Source organism: Capricornis sumatraensis, chromosome 20 (assembly GCF_032405125.1).
Source record: "Capricornis sumatraensis isolate serow.1 chromosome 20, serow.2, whole genome shotgun sequence".
NCBI lineage: Eukaryota > Metazoa > Chordata > Mammalia > Artiodactyla > Bovidae > Capricornis > Capricornis sumatraensis.
Window position 1 is genome coordinate 68,307,191 of NC_091088.1, and position 18,275 is coordinate 68,325,465.

An 18,275-nucleotide genomic window follows, 5' to 3' on the forward strand; every position below is an offset into this window, starting at 1 on the left:
ACCACCTTCATCCTCACCGTCTTCATCCTCACCATCATCACCACCTTCATCACCACCTTCATCCTCACCATCATCACCACCTTCATCCTCACCATCATCACCACCTTCATCCTCACCATCCTCATCCTCACCGTCTTCATCACCATCTTCACCACCTTCATCCTCACCATCATCACCACCTTCATCCTCACCATCATCACCACCTTCATCCTCACCATCATCACCACCTTCATCCTCACCACCTTCATCCTCACCATCATCACCACCTTCATCCTCACCATCCTCATCCTCACCGTCTTCATCCTCACCATCATCACCACCTTCATCCTCACCGTCTTCACCCTCACCATCATCACCACCTTCATCACCACCTTCATCCTCACCATCCTCACCCTCACCATCTTCATCCTCACCATCATCACCACCCTCATCCTCACCATCATCACCACCTTCATCACCACCTTCATCCTCACCGTCATCACCACCTTCACCACCACCTTCATCACCACCTTCATCCTCACCATCCTCATCCTCACCGTCTTCATCCTCACCGTCATCACCACCCTCATCGCCACCTTCATCACCACCTTCATCCTCACCATCATCACCACCTTCATCCTCACCCTCATCACCACCTTCATCACCACCTTCATCCTCACCATCATCACCACCTTCATCCTCACCACCTTTATCCTCACCATCATCACCACCTTCATCACCACCTTCATCCTCACCATCATCACCACCTTCATCCTCACCATCCTCATCCTCACCATCATCACCACCCTCATCCTCACCGTCTTCATCCTCACCATCATCACCACCTTCATCACCACCTTCATCCTCACCATCCTCATCCTCACCATCTTCACCCTCACCGTCACCAACAGTCACTATTATCCCGCCCGCCTCACCCTCACCGTCCTCGTCACATCATCACCGGGGGCAGACCCATAATTACCACCGTCGTCAGCACCTCCCTGACCGCCCCCCCCCCAGCCACCGCCAGCACCACCGCTGTCATTTTCCCTCCCTGGTCAGGAGATGGGCAGCTGCGCCCCAGGCCCTTCTCACCAATCTGCAGCAAAATATTGGGGCCACGTGGGTGGAGCACCACCACCCCTTTCTCTGCCCCCCCCCCAGCCCACCTCATCTCGCCCAGCTCCAAAGGTGTAGGGGAGCCCCTAGGACAGTTTCCGGGGAGCATGACTTCAGCAGTGGCCAGCTGGGTAGTGGTGTCGAAGTGGCCGGGTCAGCCCTGCTGCCGCCTGTATCAGTGTGACATCGGTGGTTTCCTATTAAGACTCAGCAGACATAGTGGCTGGAAAAATACTTTATAAGCTGTAAAATGAATGACAAGGGTGAAGGTGATCCTCACACACACGGAAGTAATGATTAATCAGTTCAGAGAGGTTCTTTAACACATGGGAGGCATCCTTATAAAGATGGGAAAGTGAAAGTGAAGTGGCTCACTCGTGTCCGACTCTTTGCGACCCTGTGGACTGTGGCCTACCAGGCTCCTCTGTCCATGGGATTCTCCAGGCAAGAATACTGGAGTGGGTTGCCATTTCCTGATCGAACCCAGGTCTCCTGCATTGGAGGCAGATGCTTTAACTTCTGAGCCACCAGGAAAGCCTGTAAAGATGGGAGGGGTCCCCAAATACATGAGCAGGGTTGTTGTTCAAGTGGGAAGAATCCTTCTACACTTACAAAGACATGTGGGTACACACTCCACTGTGGTCTGTACACAGACCTGTGGGTACGCACCCCGGAATGGTCTGTACACAGACGTGTGGGTACACACTCCACTGTGGTCTGTACACATAGGGAGGTTTGTGTAGAGAAGCTGTGTCCTTATACAGACTTGAGTGGGAGGTTTTGCACCCAAATGGGTTACAGGTGAGAATTCGCTCATAGCAGTGATGAATTTTACCGATGCAACAGACCACTCTTGGTAACTGATCTTTATTTGTAAAACGCTGTGCAAATACTGGCGACCTAGATACGAAGGTTCTTCCTGAAGATAAAGGGATCGTGGAGCTGTAGGGTGAGACGACAGTACGCGCGGCCCTCTGCTGATGTCGCTGTTCAGCCCAGCCCTGCCGGGCGCCTCCGGGAGCGAAGCGGTGCAGAGCGCGGGCCGCAGGTGGCGGTGGCCCCCGAGGGCGGGGGGCGCGGGGCGCCGGGCTCGAGCTGCCGCAGTGCGCCCCGCGGCCGCCAGGGGCAGCACCGGCCCCGCCCGGCCGCGCCGCCCCCCTCCTCCCCCAATCTCCGCCCCCCACCCCCTCCCTCCCCCCGCGCGCTCCCCCGAGCCCCGAGCCCCGCCAGACCCCGCTCAGCCCGCGCCCGGCTCCGCAGCCCCGGCGCCCGCAGCCCCGGCGTCGGCCCCGCGGAGCCTTCCCCCGGGGGCCATGGGGGCGCCCCCGGGCTACCGACCCTCGGCTTGGGTCCATTTGCTCCATCAGCTGCCCCGCGCCGACTTCCAGCTCCGACCGGTGCCCAGCGCCTTCGCGCCCCAAGAGCGAGAATACCAGCAGGTGGGAGCGGCCAGGGGGTCTGAGGGGCGGGGGCTCCAAAGCTGCTGGGTCCCGCGGGAGAAGGGGCTGGGGACCGATTCCTGTGTTCTCTGGGGGTGGGGACCGGGCCCGGACTTTGGGGTACCCGAGGGAGCAGGAGCGTGGTTACCAGTAGCTGGAGGTACCCCTGGGATGGGCGCAGGGAACCAGACCCCCTAGCTCCTTAAATAAGGTGGGGGCTGGGGCCTGGGCCCCAGGGTCCCAGAGGAGGGAGGGGACGGGGGGCCCGTGGATTCGCGGGTCTCAGAGAGGATGCCCGGGAAGCTGGCCTCCTGGGTCGTCATCAGAGGGGTCCACCGCGTCCTAAAGGATGACCCTTCCCTCCTGGCATCGGGGCAGTCCAGTTAAACACGTCCCAGTTCAGGCGGGACCCAGGAGACAGGCGCTGGCATGGTGGAGGGGAAGAGGCTGGGGGTTGCCGCGCTTCTGGGGTCGAATCGAAGCCTGAAATGGGGCAGAGAGCGTGAGGGGTCTTAGGGCCAGAGCTGGAAACACCACTTGGAGGTGCTGGGAGAGGAGACCTCCAGCCAGTCCCGGGACGGGAGGGGCGGGAAAGGGGGGCTGGGGACGAGGTTCGGTTTGGGGGCCAGAGGGTGGGGCCGGTTTGGAGCCTTCAGGAAACCGGGGTCACTGGGGAAGGGGGCCCAGCCTGGGTCACGCTCCACTCGGGGCGAAAGAACGGGGTCCCCTGACCCAGTTTAAGTCCTTGACTTTGAGATTAATGAGCAAGGCTTGGCTGAGCTGGGGGCGGGGCGGGGGTGGGGAGGATGGTGGAGCCTCGGGTGGGTCCCAGGCTCTGCCTGCGAGGTCTGGACCTCTCGGGTCGGTCCTGGGAAGGTCCCAGGACAGGGGGCTGGGGCTTGGCAGCCTTCGGAAGGGGGGGGGGGGTCCCAGGAAAACGGAGCGGGGATGAGTGCTGTGTTCTGAGCTATTTGGGTCATGGCTGGACTGAGCTGGCGGTAAGCAGCTCCTCCCCGCCGGCTCCCCGCCACCCTCTCCCCAGCACGCGGCGACCGCCGGCCACGCGCCCACGGCCTCTGGCTTGCCCAGCCCGGTCCATGGACACCTGCTTACGATCAAGCAGACCTGCCCACACCGGTGCCCACTTGGCCACCGCCAGAGGCACTCGGGGAGACCCACTGCACCCCGTTGTCGACATTCAGGGTGACAGCGTTGGGACCCACAGGCAGGAGGGGACATCGCCCCCTAGGGAGAGCATCCTGAGGGCACAGCTGGGAAGATAGTCAGGGGCTGGGCGCCACTGTGCTGGGGGGACACACTCACACCCAGCCAGACACACATTCGCACACATGCATGCACACACAAACACACTCACATATGCACACATATACACCCATATTCAGGCCTCCCAGGTGGTGCCAGTGGTAAAGGAGCCGCCTGCAATGCCGGAGACGTGAGACAGGGGCTCAGTCCCTGGGTCAGGAAGATCCCCTGGAGGAGGGCATGGCAATCCCCTCCAGGATTCTTGCTGGAGAATCCCACAGATGGAGGAGCCTGGCGGGCTACAGTCCATGGGGTCACACAGAGCTGGACACAACTGAGCGACTTAGCAAGCAAGCAAGCACACCCATATACAGATACACATTCTTGCAAGAGTCACACATGCACACATATATATCCCTCACATATGCACACACTCAGACACTCGTGTCCACACAGACACACTGACACCTACATTCACATACTACCTCTCTCTCACACACGCACACACACCCTACCACCACCAGAGACTACTCACAGATTCAAGGACTTGTGCTCAGAACCGCACAAGTGCACACAGATCACCCCCTCACGCCTGCAGAAGCAGGCGCTCCCACAGAGACACACATGCACACTCACCTACACGCCCAGCACGCACACCCCAGCGTGAGGACAAGGCAGAGCCAGGACTCAGCACTTGTGAGTCCAGCAGTCTGGGTGTGCTGTGGCTGCGGCCCCCCATGTGCTGTGTGGCTGAAGGGAAAGCGCAGACCCTCTCTGGGCTTCTGGGCAGAGCCCAGAACGGCGCCCCGTTGTTGTGCAAGGCTCTTCGGGCTGCAAGCATGGCTCCTCTCCCCACCTCTGTCCTCCCACCTTTGATTCTGTCTCCATCTCTCTCTTTCCTCTGAGTCGCTCCTTCCCCCACCCCGCCCCATCCTGAGTCTCCCCCACCCTGCCTTTCTCTACCCCCCACCTGCTCGGCCCTCACACTCTCAGCCTCCCCGTCCCCATCTCTGAGTCGTGTGCACACTGTCAGGGAGGCTGTCACGCTCTCCCCCCTGAGGCCCTGGGTGACAGACTCACTGCAGTGGGTGTGCAGAGCTCAGCCTTAGGGGAGAGTGAGCAAGCAGGGAGTGGGGAGGGCCAACAGGAGGAGGGAGGAGGAAGCCTGCCACCCCCAGCCTCAGACACACCACCAGGAGCCCACACCCCCCCATACCAGCCCCCTGATCCCCCACGGTTCCAGGGTCCAGGTCTCTCCATGTCCTCGGATGGGGCTTCGTCCCAACTACCTGGTTTCTCTGGGGAGGAAACCGAGGATCAGAGAGTGGATGGGCCCTCCGAAGGTCACACAGGAACCCAAGACCCGGGCCTCTCAACTGGAAGTGCCCTCCAACCTTAAGTTGCACAGCCCCAGCACAGACCTGAAAACCACGGGGTGGGCTTGCCACTCATCTCGCCAGGATGCCTGCCACCTGCACTGAGATCTCGGACCCAGCGCATCCGGCCACTTGGGGAGGGCACACAGAGCCCCTCTGACGCCCTGTCACCCCCCTCCTTCCCCAGGCCCTGCTGCTGGTGGTGGCCTTGGCAGGCCTGGGCTTGGGCCTGAGCCTCATTTTCATTGCTGTCTACCTCATCCGCTTCTGCTGCTGCCGGCCCCCCGAGCCTCCCGGGGCCAAGAGCCCCCCGCCCGGGGGAGGGTGTGTCACCTGGAACTGCATCGCTGCCCTTCTCGTCGGCTGGTAATGGGGCCCCAGGGTGGGCGGGAAGGGGGGCAGGGCTCCCCAAGCTCTCTATCAGCAGCCTTCCTGGTGGTATCCCAGCAGGGAGACTTTCTCTCCCATTCGATGGATGGAGAAACTGAGGCCGGGACAGGAGACATGACTTCCCTGGCAGGATGGGGTAGGGGCTGAAGGCTGGGCAGTCAGACTGCTGGGGTTGCTGTCTCTGAGTGGAATAGCTGTGTGACCTGCGGGAGTGGTATAACTCCTCCAGGCCTCAGTTTCCACATCTCTAGAATGGGCACTGTTGACACACCCACCTCCCAGTTGTGGTGAGAGTGAGTGAAATGTTCAGTGCCTGGTCCCCAGCTGGGGTTGGTAAACGTGAACTAGTGATGCCATTCGTTAACTCATTGATGCATTCATTCAGCAGTTATTTCCTGAGTATCTACAACAGCACCAGGGGAGCCTGACCGAGCCAGACAGGAGCCCTGCCCTCATGGAGCCAGGGATGGCCCCGTCAGGGACGGCAGAGGGATGTCTGTGATCCCGGAGCAGACCCACGCTGGCCTGACTCCTTCCCACAGTGACCTCGCTGGACTCAGAGTTGTCACGACCAGTTCTGAAGAGGGAGGCTCAGAGAGAAGCAACTTCTCAAGGCCGCCTGGGCCGCGTGGCAGAGTGCAGATTCAGACCAAAAGCCCCTAGGAGCGCAGGGCCGCCTCCTGGAGCACCAGCAGAGCAGAGAGGGACAGGACACCTGAGGAGACACTCTGTGCCCAGGGCTAGCTCTGAGCACGGCCCCTCCCGCAGGGCAGCCCCTCCACCCAGGACAGACCAGGGCGCTCAAGATCTGCCCCTGGAGTGGGGGCTGGGGGCGGGCAAGGCGGCCGCTGCCAGAAAGATGGTTCTGCCACCCTGCAGGGAGCCCCCCGTGCAGGGCTTTGGGGTGTGGGCAGGGGCGAGGGCTTCCTCCTCGGGCCTTCCAGAGTCAGGGTAGACTGGGGAGGTGGACAAAGGCCCCGCGGGGGAGCGGCACGGTGGCCCTGCGGCCTGGGAACAAGAGCAGCTTTGTGGGACTGTGGACAATGGGTAGCGGCCGGTGTCCGATCCCAGGGCTGGGGGCGGGGCGCTGGGAGCCGTGAGGGCGTCCTTGCGTCCGGGCCTCCTCCGCCCCAGTGCGGCCCTGGCTCCCCTCCGCAAAGGGCCACAGTGCGTTGGGGGTGGGGGGAGATTGGAGACCGTATTCAGGCTCCACAATGGAGCTCTGTCTGCTGGCAACTGAGGTGAAGGGGGGGGCGCCCTGCTTCTGGCCCATCGGCCCACATTCCCTTGCTTCCCTCCCAGCTGTCCAGACACTTGGGTCCCCAGGGGAGGAGGAAGGCTGGGAGCTCCAGGTTCCGGGACCCCCAGGAGGTGGTGGCTCCGTGGAACCCCCAGGAGGCAGGGCAGAGGATGGCTGGAGCCTGAAGGGACGGGTGCTGAGGACCCTGGATGTTTGGGGGAAAGAATAGAGGGGCTGTGGGTGGAGGTGGCAGACCCCAGAGGTGAGAACTCCCCACTCCGGGGCTGGCACAACAGGGGTTCACTCCGGGGAGGTGCGAGTTAAATCTGGGGGCCCCCTCCCCGCCACCTCTCCGCCCACCGTTAGCATCACAATGACGTCCCTGGGCCGGGGGAGTGAGACCTTCTCGGTTACCTTGGCAACCGGTGGGGGCCAGGCTGGAGACGTTGCTTTCCCACGAAGGGCTGAACCAATGGGATGGGGTGGGAGATGCGATTGGGTGTGTGAGGCGGGGAACAGCCCCCAGGGTCCCAGGACCGTTTGTGATTTCCCGTCCCTCCTCCTCTTAGCGCTGGCATTGGCGTCGGTTTCTATGGCAACAGTGAGACCAGCGATGGGGTGTCCCAGCTCAGCTCTGCACTACTGCATGCCAACCACACGCTCACCGCCATTGACCACCTGGTGAGGAGACCAGACACGGGCCAGACCCCAGGCCCACACCCAGGCTGCTGCCCCACACCTGGCCAAAAGAACCCCCGTCCCCGCCCCCAGGAAACAGGGTCTGAACTCAGAGCTGAGAGCCCAGGTTCAGAATGTCAGGTTCCAACATGCAGATCTCAGACTGTCCCCCCAACGCTGACAGCCAGTCAGGGCTCCACGCATGGCAGCCTCAGAACCTCAGCCCAGATCTGGGACTAGAGACTCAAACCCAGACCCCCAGACTCACTGCATCCCAGCCCTGGGCTTCGATTCACAGCCCAGACCATTCAGACACTAAACACCAAGACCCTGCCCTCAGGGCAGATCCAGGCCAAGTGCGAGGCAGGAGGCCTGAACGCTGAGATCCAGGACTCAGCCAGGAAGCCTCGCTCTGACCCCCACAACTCCAGGCGCGAGCCCGAGACCCAGCCCGACCTCACACCTTAGGCTTCATGTCCAGTTGCAGCCCTGGGCCGCAAAACCCAGACTTGCGACCCCAGGCTCAGTCCTAGGATGCCAGCTTCATCGCAGCCCTGGGGCTCACCCGCTCACCTCTCCGCCTCCTGAAAGAAGCCACAGAAGCACGCACGCCAGACCACAGGCTCCTCCTTCGCTTCCCGCATCCTCGGATGCCCTAGCACCCGATCCCGATCCCGGACAGCCAGCCCTGCTCACTCCTGCTTCACCCCTGCCACCTTGGCCCCTGCCCTCCCTCCCAGAGGACACCCTCCCCTGACTCCAGATGCCTCCCTTCCGCCCCTGTGCCCAGGTGCTAGAGATGGTGGAGAGGCTGGACGAGGCCGTGAGGACGGAGCTGACCACGCTGGAGGAGGTGCTGACGCAGCGCACGGAGCTGGTGGCCGCCGCCCGGAGCGCCCGGCGGCAGGCGGAAACCGTGGCCCAGCAGCTCCAGGGGCTGGCCTTCTGGCGGGGGGTGCCCCTGAGCCCCCTGCAGGTGGCCGAGAATGTGTCCTTCGTAGAGGAGTACAGGTGGGTGGCCTCTTTCCTGTCCTGGGTGGAGAAAATTAGGCAGGGGCTGGGGACAGAGGCTGGCAGTTTTTGGGGTGGGGGACGGTCATTCCAGGAAGGCCACATGGAGAAGGTAACATTTGAAGGAGGAGAGAGAACCAGTTATTAGGGTATCAGGCAGCCACTCATCCCAGCGGCCAGCATGGTGGAGTCCTCGTCGCTTCGTCCACTAGGAATGATTTCTTTGGTTCATCCAACACCTGGGGCCCCGACCAGACGTGGGGGCAGAGAGACAGGGAAGACTTTTGTCCTGGATTCTGTGCTCCAGAGGGGAGGCAGACCTGGGTTGAAGCAGCCCATAATTTGGATGCCCACCGTGGGCATCAGACAAGCCTAGGTCCCAGTGAATTCAAGTTCTGGGTTGTGACCAAGTCCAGGGGCCACAGCTCCATTCCAGGGGGGCTGGGGGGTAGGAGTGTAGACTTTGCCAGGGTGAGACAGACCCACCACCTACAAGAAATAGCTGTTGGATACCCCCCAAGAATCTACCTGCAACGCCGGAGGTGCAAGAAACGTGGGTTTGATCCCTGCGTAGGGAAGATTTCCTGGAGGAGGGCATGGCAACCCACTCCAGTATTCGTGCCTGGAGAATCCTTTGCACAGAGGAACCTGGGGGGCTACAGTCCATGGGGTCGCAAAGAGTCGGACACGACTGAGCAACTGCGCATGCGTGCACGTGTGGTCATGCATGCATATAAGACTGTCTGGCACTCGGGAGTCCTTCAGGGGACTTGGCTGGTTCTCCCAGAGGGAAAAGTTTGCTGTTCATGGAGGGTAAAGACAGAAGTGCCGCCTGTCCTGTACAGAAACCAGAGTGAGGCTGGAGCACGTGAGCTGTCAGTGGCCACAAAGGGAACCTGGAGGTCAGCTGGAGCCACTGGGCCCAGCTTCCCCTTCCTGGAGACAGCCTGACCCTCCCACGGTCCGGGAAAGGAGTGCAACAGTCAGTCCCCACGGAGGTCCGAGCAGAGGCTGCCGCGGAGAAGGTGGCGGCTCCCTTGCCACTCTGCCCACGTGGGGACCTCTGAGAACGCTGCTATTTATTGAGCGTCTCCCCTGGGCCAGCACTGCGCTGTAGCTTCACGGGCTTTGTCCTCCGCAGTGTCGATCATTAACTAACACTGAATTTGTTTAGGTGCGCCCACTTGCTCGGCATGCTCCTCAGTGCTTTATGGGTTCTCTCAGCCTTATGACAGCCTTAGGAAGTAGGTGCTGCTGTTCTCCCCGAAAGTTACCAGTGGGGAAACCGAGGCACAGAAGCTGTGGGCGGGCAGGAAGCGGAGGGGCTGGTGTTGCGACCCAGCCCATCTGCCTGCAGACACTGAGCCCTTGGGTTGTGCCCTGTGATGCTGGATGCAGGCCTGGGAACAAGTCCTGCTAAGACGCTGCAGCCTGGGGTGGAGAGGCTGGGGCTCCGAGAGGCCAAATCTCTGAGAGTGCCAGTCACAGGGCTCGTGCGTGGCATGGTGCGGGTGCGGTTACGGCGATCTGCCTCAGGCCCTGTGCTCTAAACGGCGATAGTGACTGGCCCCCTGTGCACCCGTTTCAGAGATGAGCTTGGCTGAGGCCTGGAGACTGGGCATCAGGGAGAGCGCAGAGATCCAGGCAGAGGCGGCCCTTGTGGGGGTGCTGTCACCTTCTGCTGTGTCCCAGTCCGGGAGCCTGGACACCCGAAAGGCTGGGCTGACTGCTTCCGCCTCACCCATGTTGCCCCCTCCCCAGGTGGCTGGCCTACGTCCTCCTGCTGCTCCTGGAGCTGCTGGTCTGTCTCTTCACCCTCCTGGGCCTGGCAAGGCAGAGCAAGTGGCTGGTGATCGTGTAAGTCCGGGTGGCCTTCCTGGTGGTGGGGAACATCACAGGGCGAGATCCCACGGCGCTCTTGTGAGAAGGGCCACCGTCTTTCCAAGGCTCACGCAGGTTTCATTCCCTTGTCCCACAAACCTCCAGAGAGTTCCTGGGGTGGGCAGGCACGTAGGGACACAGAGCGGCCCAGGAGGGGCTGGGGCAGCAGACTGTCCTTGTCGCAGGGAGTGCAAGAAAGTCCCAGAAAAGAAATAACAGTAATAATGCTTGTGCTGAGGACGGGGGTGATCACTGCCCCCTTTGGTTGCCATGACAACACCGAGAACCGAGGTGCTGTCAGAGGTCTGTCTGGCAGGCAGATGAGGGCAGAAGGCCATTACGTGGTGCGTGGAATTAAGGACCACACTCTTACTGAAAGGTTCACTCTGTATGCCTGGTACTCTTCTGGAACACTCGCGTTGACCTTACGAAGAGGTCCTTCCTGTCTCCCCATTTAACAGAAAGGGAGACTGGTGATCAGAGAGGTTGTTAGGTCACTTGCCCTGGGTTGCACAGCCAGAAAGTGCTGGCGCTGAGATTCCACCCAGGCCAGCCTATCCCACTCAGAGGAGCCCTTGTCTCCTCTCTGGCCCTGCTGAGGGCCCACGCTGGTGCCCACGACCATCCCCACGGTCCCCTCTGGGGTGAGCAGGCCTGCTATTCCATCCAGGCTCTCCTCTCAAGTTTGGAGATGGTAAACATGGCGGGTGGTCTGGGACTTGGGGCCGGGCCTTCAATGTGACCCCCTGCAGGCACCCTTCTCGCTCGCGGACCACCCTCCAATGATGATCCATCCCCCCGCAAAGAGAAAAAACAGGAGGCGATTTCAGCCCTGGAGCTGAGTCCACTCCTGGGCTGAGCTGGAGGCTGACCAATGGGTGAAGCTGAGAGCGAGCTCCTGTGGAATTCAGGGCTGGGAATTGGGGCCCCAGGCCGGGCAGTCACCTTCCCACGGTCCCACAGTCCGGAGCAAGGCGGGGGCAGACCTGGGCAGGAGCTGCCCGCACAGGGCCCTCTCACTGCCAACCCCCTGCCCCCCTCCCCCCAGCGGGGCCAGATGTTCAGTTTGACGTCACCACCTACAGGCCCACCCTCTCCCTGCCCACTGCTCTGCCCCTAACTGCTATCCTTTCGGCTCCAGAGGTTGGTGGGGGAGGGGTGGGGCTGTGATATGATCTGGGATGGGAAGCGGTGAGGTGGGAGATTAGGAACCCCAGAACTCCAATCCCACCCCTCCTCCCCCGCTACAGGATGACGGTGATGAGTCTCCTGGTTCTGGTCCTGAGCTGGGGCTCCATGGGCCTGGAGGCAGCCACAGCCGTGGTGAGCACCAGGGGTGGGGTGGGGTGGGGACAGGCACCTGGGCTCCAAGACTCCCGGGGCTCAAGGCCCCTGACCTCCAGACCTGGGGAGGAGGGGAACAGAGGCCTCAGATCCTGAGAGACAAGGCTTGGGAGACAGGCTCACAGGTTCTGCGGTTTGAAGCCAGTGTCCTAGGTGTTGAGGGGCTGGGGGCCTGGACCCCCGGGTCTGAGGAAGGGGGCGGGGCCTGGACCCCCGGGTCTGAGGAAGGGGGCGGTGCCTGGACCCCCGGGTCTGAGGAGGAGGGGCGGGGCCTGGACCCGAGGGTCTGAGGGGGAGGGGCGGGGCCTGGAACCCCGGGTCTGAGGAAGGGGGCGGGGGCCTGGATCCCTGGGTCTGAGGAGGAGGGACTGGGGGCCTGGACCCCCGGGTCTGAGGAGGAGGGACTGGGGGCCTGGACCCCTGGGTCTGAGGAGGAGGGGCTGGGGGCCTGGATCCCCGGGTCTGAGGAGGAGGGGCTGGGGGCCTGGACCCCCGGGTCTGAGGAGGAGGGACTGGGGGCCTGGACCCCTGGGTCTGAGGAGGAGGGGCTGGGGGCCTGGACCCCCGGCTCTGAGGAAGGGGGCGGGGCCTGGACCCTGAGGCACGTGAGGCGGGGGCGTGTCGGTCCGAGCCCCCTCTGTGCTGCTCTCAGGGCCTCAGTGACTTCTGCTCCAGCCCAGACAGCTACATCCTGAACCTGACCCAGGAGGAGACCGGCCTTGGCTCAGGTGATCACACTTCTGGGCGCACGCCCTGCGTCCTCTGGCATCTACGCCTGGGGTGGGGTGGGGGTGCCAGCCCTGCCCAGTTCTGCCCAGCAGAAGCTCTCAGCACCTGCCCTGGCGAACTGGAAAAGAGGGAAGGGATAAAGACGCTGAGACAAGGGGTCAAGGAGAGGGGCGGGCTGGGCCACTTGGAGAAAGTGGGGAGCCCAGTGGGGTCAGGGCAGGTGCAGAAGCAGCGCTGTGGGGTGTTCAGAGCAGCGCGTTCCGGCTGTGGCTGCAGCAGAAGGGAGTCCGCTGGAGCAGAGGGAGTCCGCTGGAGCAGAGGGAGTGGGGGCTCGGAGGGCTGGAGGGCTCGGAGGGCTGGAGGGCTCGGAGGGCGAGGCCAGCGGGACCGCAGGAGGGCCCTGAGCGGGGAGGGTGGAAAGCGTGGCCCTGCCCCGCCGCCTGTCCGCGGGAAGGATCCCGGGGCTCACGGCCTCCCCGGCCTTCCCTCCCGCTCCAGACATCCTGAACTACTATTTCCTCTGCAACCAGGCCGTCTCCAACCCCTTTCAGCAGGTGAGGGATGCGGGCGAGGGAGCCGGGGAGGAGGGTGCGCCCGGGGCCTGGATCTAGGGACCCCGGGGTGGGAGGAGAGGGGGCGGGGGGTGGGGGTCAACCGCTGGGCCCTCCTCCCTCCCTCCTTCTCGCAGAGGCTGACTCTGTCCCAGCGAGCTCTGGCCAACATCCACTCCCAGCTGCAGGGCCTGGAGCGGGAAGCTGTGCCCCAGTTCCCTTCTGCGCAGGTCGGCGGGCCGGGTGCTCCCCCTGCACCCCAACTCGCAGGCGGGGAAGGGGGCGGGGGCCTGGAGCGGTGGGCGGGGTCTTAGAAAGAGGCGGGTCACCGGTTGTGGGCGGGGCCCGCCTAAGGGGAAGGCTGAGGGCTGTGGGTGGGGCCCGGGGCGGGGCCTGGATGTATGGGTGGAGTCTTAGGAAGGGGCGGGTCTGCGATGTGGGCGGGGCCCAGGGCGTGGGGTGGGCAGAGGGGCGTGGTCTGGTGCGGTGGGCGGAGCCCGGAGAGTTCCTGCGATAACAGCCCCATTCCCACCGCAGAAGCCTGTGCTGTCCTTGGAGGAGACGCTGAATGTAACAGAAGGGAGCTTCCACCAGTTGGTGGCACTGCTACATTGTCGTGGCCTGCACAAGGTGACCCCTATCCACTTCCCTAAGTTATGCTCCCAGGGGAGCCTCTGCCTGAACCTGGAAACCTAGGCCTCTCCATGCGGCTTCCTGTCCCTACCCTCCACAGCCCTTCCTCCAGCAAGTCCTGCTGGACTCCAAGCACAGCTCACGCTAGCACCTCTGCTCCCGACGGCGGCAGAGCCTCTTCCCGCTCCCCACAGCAGCCCGCAGCCTAGCGAGCCTTTTAAACGCAATCTGATCTTCTTCCTCCGCTTAGAAACCTCCAGCAGTTCCCCCAGCCTGCGGATTAAAGTCCTGGCTTCTCGCCTGACCTCCAGGGGCCCCTGTGGTTACCCCTGGCTGGTTTCCGGCCTCAGCCCTTTGCACCCCCATCCTCCCCCGTCCCCCTCCCCCTCAGGGAGTGGTCATGGACCTCCCATCGCAGGGTTCCTTCCTTCCTGTACCATCTCTGCTGTAGCGGGGAGGAGAGGGGCGCCCAGTACTGCTTTTCAAACTGCCGCTCTCATCTCCTCGGGGTCTGAAGTGACCACCTGGGGCTTGGTTACCGAAGTTGCCCCGGGCGCTTGGAGCAGCGCCTGGCACTGAGCAGGCCGTCTGTCATTCAGGCCAGTTCCTGCTGAATGACTGAGAGTCCGGCATTCAGGAATCGCTGGTTTCTAGAGATGACAGTTGTGCCAACCAGTGTTTCCTGACCAGGCATTACCGTGCAGGGGGGGCAGGTCTACACCAGTTGTTTTGCTAAAGCCTTCTTCTCAGTGTTGTTCTAAGCCAGGGATTTTTGCCCCGGGGGACAGTTGGCAGTGTGTGGAGGCATCCTTGGGGGTCTCAGCCCAGGGAGAGAGTGCTGTGGGCAGAGGCCAGGGATGCACTCCCACCCCCCAACACACACACACACTGTGGAAAGTGTCCGGGACGAGCAGTCTGGCACCCAATAAGGGCCAAGCAGCAGCAGCCCTTAGCTGTAGCAGTGCCTGGCGTGCGTGGGGTGGTGGGTTCTCAGTGATGGACAGGAAGTCGTGACTTGGGGTCCTGCCTGAGGGTGTGATAAATGACAGTGACTTCAGCACCTACTGTGCACTGAGCGCTTTCCGTGACAGGGGAGGAAGCTGTGGCACAGAGAGGCTGCGGGATTTTCTCAGTGAGGCACAGCCAGGTGGACGGTCTGGGCCTTGGGCACTGCCCGCTAACCCCTCCCGTCTTTCCCGCCCCAGGATTATGGCTCAGCCCTGCGCGGCCTGTGTGAAGACACCCTGGAAGGACTGCTCTTTCTGCTTCTCTTCTCCCTTCTGTCTGCTGGGGCCCTGGCCACCGTCCTCTGCAGCCTGCCCCGAGCTTGGGCCCTCTTCCCACCCAGGTCAGGAGGGGAGGGGCTGAAGTCCTGGGGGAGGGGACGGGGGAGCACCATCGAGCCACTGCTGGGGACCGCGCCCTCACAGGTCCCCCTTCCTGCTTCTCTGCTACTCCCCTTGTTGCACCCTAGTGACGACTACGAGGACACAGACGATGATGACCCTTTCAACCCTCAGGTACTGGACCCCCTGGTCTGAGGGAGGAGGGGCTGGGGGCCTCAACCCCCTGGTCTGAGGGAGGAGGGGCTGGGGGCCTCGAGCCCCTGGTCTGACGGGAGGAGGGGCTGGGGGCCTCGAGCCCCTGGTCTGAGGGCACACATCGCCAAGCCCAGCTCCCTAGTCACGCCCTCCCCTGCCCACGTCTCCCTGGCAGGAATCCAAGCGCTTCGTGCAGTGGCAGTCATCAATCTGAGCCCTTTCTCCAGTCCAGACTGGAGCCTGGTCTCCGTCTCTGGTGAGTGTCTAGACTGACACCCCAGCTCCCAAGCCGGCCTCCAGCCCCTGACCGCACCTCCCTCCCACCTCCATCTGGTCCGTTTTTGCCTCTCTCCGCAGTTCCTTCCCCGGCTGCCGGAGAAGACCCCACTAACCCAGCCTTACTGGGCTCCCACCACTAACAACGCCCTGGCCACGGACACCTTAAACAGGACTGCCTCCCTGCCCTGCCCTTCTCCGTGTCCTTAGCCCTGGAAGTAAGCCTGGGGAGCAGGCCAGGGTCTGGGGGCTTGGTGGGGAGAGGGGAGAAAGCCAGCCCCGCCACCCCTCATCCCTGGAGGGATGAGAGTGCCCTCCGGCCCCTGCCACACCCCAGAGGACTTAGGGCCCCTGCTCTCCACTTGCAGCACCCAACCTGGGAATGGGCTGATTTGAAATAAAAGGGAAGACTTTATTTTACAAGCAGCTGGGTCCTTATTTCTCCCTGATCTGGCCTCACAGTTGGGGGTGGGGGTGGGCAGAGAGCCCATCACCTCTGCTCCCACCTGGCTTCCTGGCTCCCAGGTGTTTTTGCTCCCGTCTCGATGCTGCACCAAAAAAACAACAACAACAACAACAACAACAATCCCCCCTCCCCTGGCCCCCGATCTAAAGCAGCACAAACGTCCTGACACAGGAAGAGACACAGATCCCTGGAACAGAAGACAGTCTAGAAATAGATCTCAGAGTGTGTGTGTGTGTGACAGAAGACAGATTTCAAGTCAGGGCAAAAGGGACTGGTTTCAAAGGAATACTGATATGATTAGCTTTCCATCTGGAAGGAAACAGTCTGCATACAATACAGGCCAAAAAATCCAAATGCAGACGAGTAAGGGGCTTCCCTGGTGGCTCAGATGGTGAAGAATCTGCCTGCAACGTGGGAGACCTGAGTTCCATCCTTGGATCTGGAAGATCCCCTGGAGGAGGGCATGGCAGCCCGCTCCAGTGTTCTTGCCTGGGAGAATCCCACGGATGGAGGAGCCTGGCGGGCTACAGTCCATGGGGTTGCAGAGTCAGGCACGACTGAGTGACTAAGCATAGCACAGCACAAGGGGACAGAAGTATTTCAAGAGAAAGGAGGAGACTCTTGTATCTCTTAGTTGTAGAGGGAGGGTGTTCAGTGAGATATCCTGAAGACAGAAACAAAAAAGTAACTTACTTGACAAATTGTGGAATGAGAAAAATACCATAAAGTCCAGAGGCAGATTGACAGTCTGGGGAAAATTTTTAAAAAAACAATGAAATAGATAATTCTTCATACATATAAGCTGCAAAGTTATATCCTCAAATCAAGAAAAAGACCACCCAACATAAATATAAGCAAGGGAGAAGACCATTTAACAAAATGGAAATCCCAACACCAGGGGACAGACTAAAAGGCATTCAAACCCTGATGATTAGGAAGTGCGCTTTAAAACTTTGGGCGTCTCCAGTGGCTCAGTGGTAAAGAATCTGCCTGCAGTGCAGGAGACCTGGGTTCGATCCCTGTGTCAGGAAGATCCCCTGGAGAACGGAATGGCAACCTGCTCCAGTATTCTTGCCTGGAGACTCTCATGGACAGAGAAGCCTGGTGGACTATACAGTCCATGGGGGCACAAGAGAGTTGAACACAGCTGAGCAACTAAACAACAAGTTGCTGGTCTGGTGTGAATGTCCATCTGTGTCTCTGGGAACACTGATGGGGTTACTCCCGATGCTGAGTAGAGTACTAAGGGTCATGTCCTCTGTGGAAAATAAACCAAATGTTCTCTCTTGAAAAAAGCCCCAAGGGTATCAGGTCAAGGCCTGTTGGCCCAGAGCACCAGATGCCCGATGTGGGGCCTGCCATGGGGGGACTGCTCCATGCTTGCTAATCATTTCCATCTTGAGCACTGCAAGGAACGTTCAAGAAAGCTCCTGATGTGTGGGCCTGAAGCTGGGAAAGAGAAATGGACCATGGTTTCCAAAGAGGGACACCGCGGCAACCCGCAGGTCACTCATGACTGTGAGCTGTCTGGTGCCCTGTTGAGGGGATGGCCTGGAGGCTCTTCTAGCCGCTTTGCTCTCAAATGCTGCCCTCTAGTGCCTCTGAGTCTGTGTTCAGAAGCCGATGCCACTGGCTGTGTCGGACCCTCACAGAGTACTCTGGGATTCACGCTGCCGGATTTTCCGGGAGTCATCATTAACTGGGAAGCCTGGTGCCTCTGATGCCTAAGAGACTCCCTGTAATGCAGGAGACCCAGGTTCCATCCCCCCTGGAGAAGAGAATGGCTACTCACTCCGGTATTTGTGCCTGGAGAATTCCATGGACAGAGAAGCCTGGCAGGCTACAGTCCTAATCAAGGAAAAAAACCCATTTTGGTCTAACTTTAACAAAAGTGAAATCTATTTTCATTTTCTGGGCAAAGTGGTGAAATTCAAACAAAGTTTGCAGTTAATAATATTGTGTCAACGTTGATGTCTTAGCTTTAATCTTAGTTTTAACAAACATACTACAGCATTGCAGGGAAACTAGGGGTAGGATAGGCAGGACTCTGAATTATCTTTGCAACATTTATTGCAAGCCTAAAATTGCTCTAAAACGAAAAGTTAATTTTAAAAGTGAAGGGATGAAAAAAAAAGATAAACTGTGCTAATACTAACAAAATGACACGCATTACCCACAGAAAAGTTTTTAATAATAGGGAATCGGAAAGAAATCGCTGCTTCTTAAACACCTACTGCAACTCCAGTGGCCCGCCCGTGAACTGCAGTGGATAATTCTATCATTCAGAATTGTGGGTGGGAACAGGATTACTGAAACGATTACTTGCAAGGAATCTACAGACAGGCCTTTTTAAATGGTG

The 18,275-nt window shown here is 60.5% G+C and overlaps 1 protein-coding gene across 2 annotated transcripts; it reads left to right on the top strand.

The window, feature by feature from the left end:
- Positions 1 to 2,411: 2,411 nt before the first annotated feature.
- TTYH1 (tweety family member 1) lies at positions 2,412 to 15,645 on the top strand. 2 transcript variants are annotated; one of them, XM_068992581.1, is made up of 14 exons: positions 2,412 to 2,537; positions 5,364 to 5,542; positions 7,376 to 7,487; positions 8,275 to 8,495; positions 10,257 to 10,352; positions 11,627 to 11,699; positions 12,373 to 12,448; positions 12,948 to 13,003; positions 13,138 to 13,230; positions 13,538 to 13,630; positions 14,839 to 14,981; positions 15,108 to 15,153; positions 15,350 to 15,430; positions 15,532 to 15,645. In XM_068992581.1, exons 1-13 carry the CDS (start codon positions 2,412 to 2,414, stop codon positions 15,386 to 15,388), a joined length of 1,353 nt encoding a protein of 450 aa, XP_068848682.1. In that variant the 3' UTR covers positions 15,389 to 15,430; positions 15,532 to 15,645. The 2 variants fall into 2 exon arrangements, with proteins under 2 accessions (XP_068848682.1, XP_068848681.1); XM_068992580.1 differs by lacking the exon at positions 15,108 to 15,153.
- Positions 15,646 to 18,275: the final 2,630 nt, after the last annotated feature.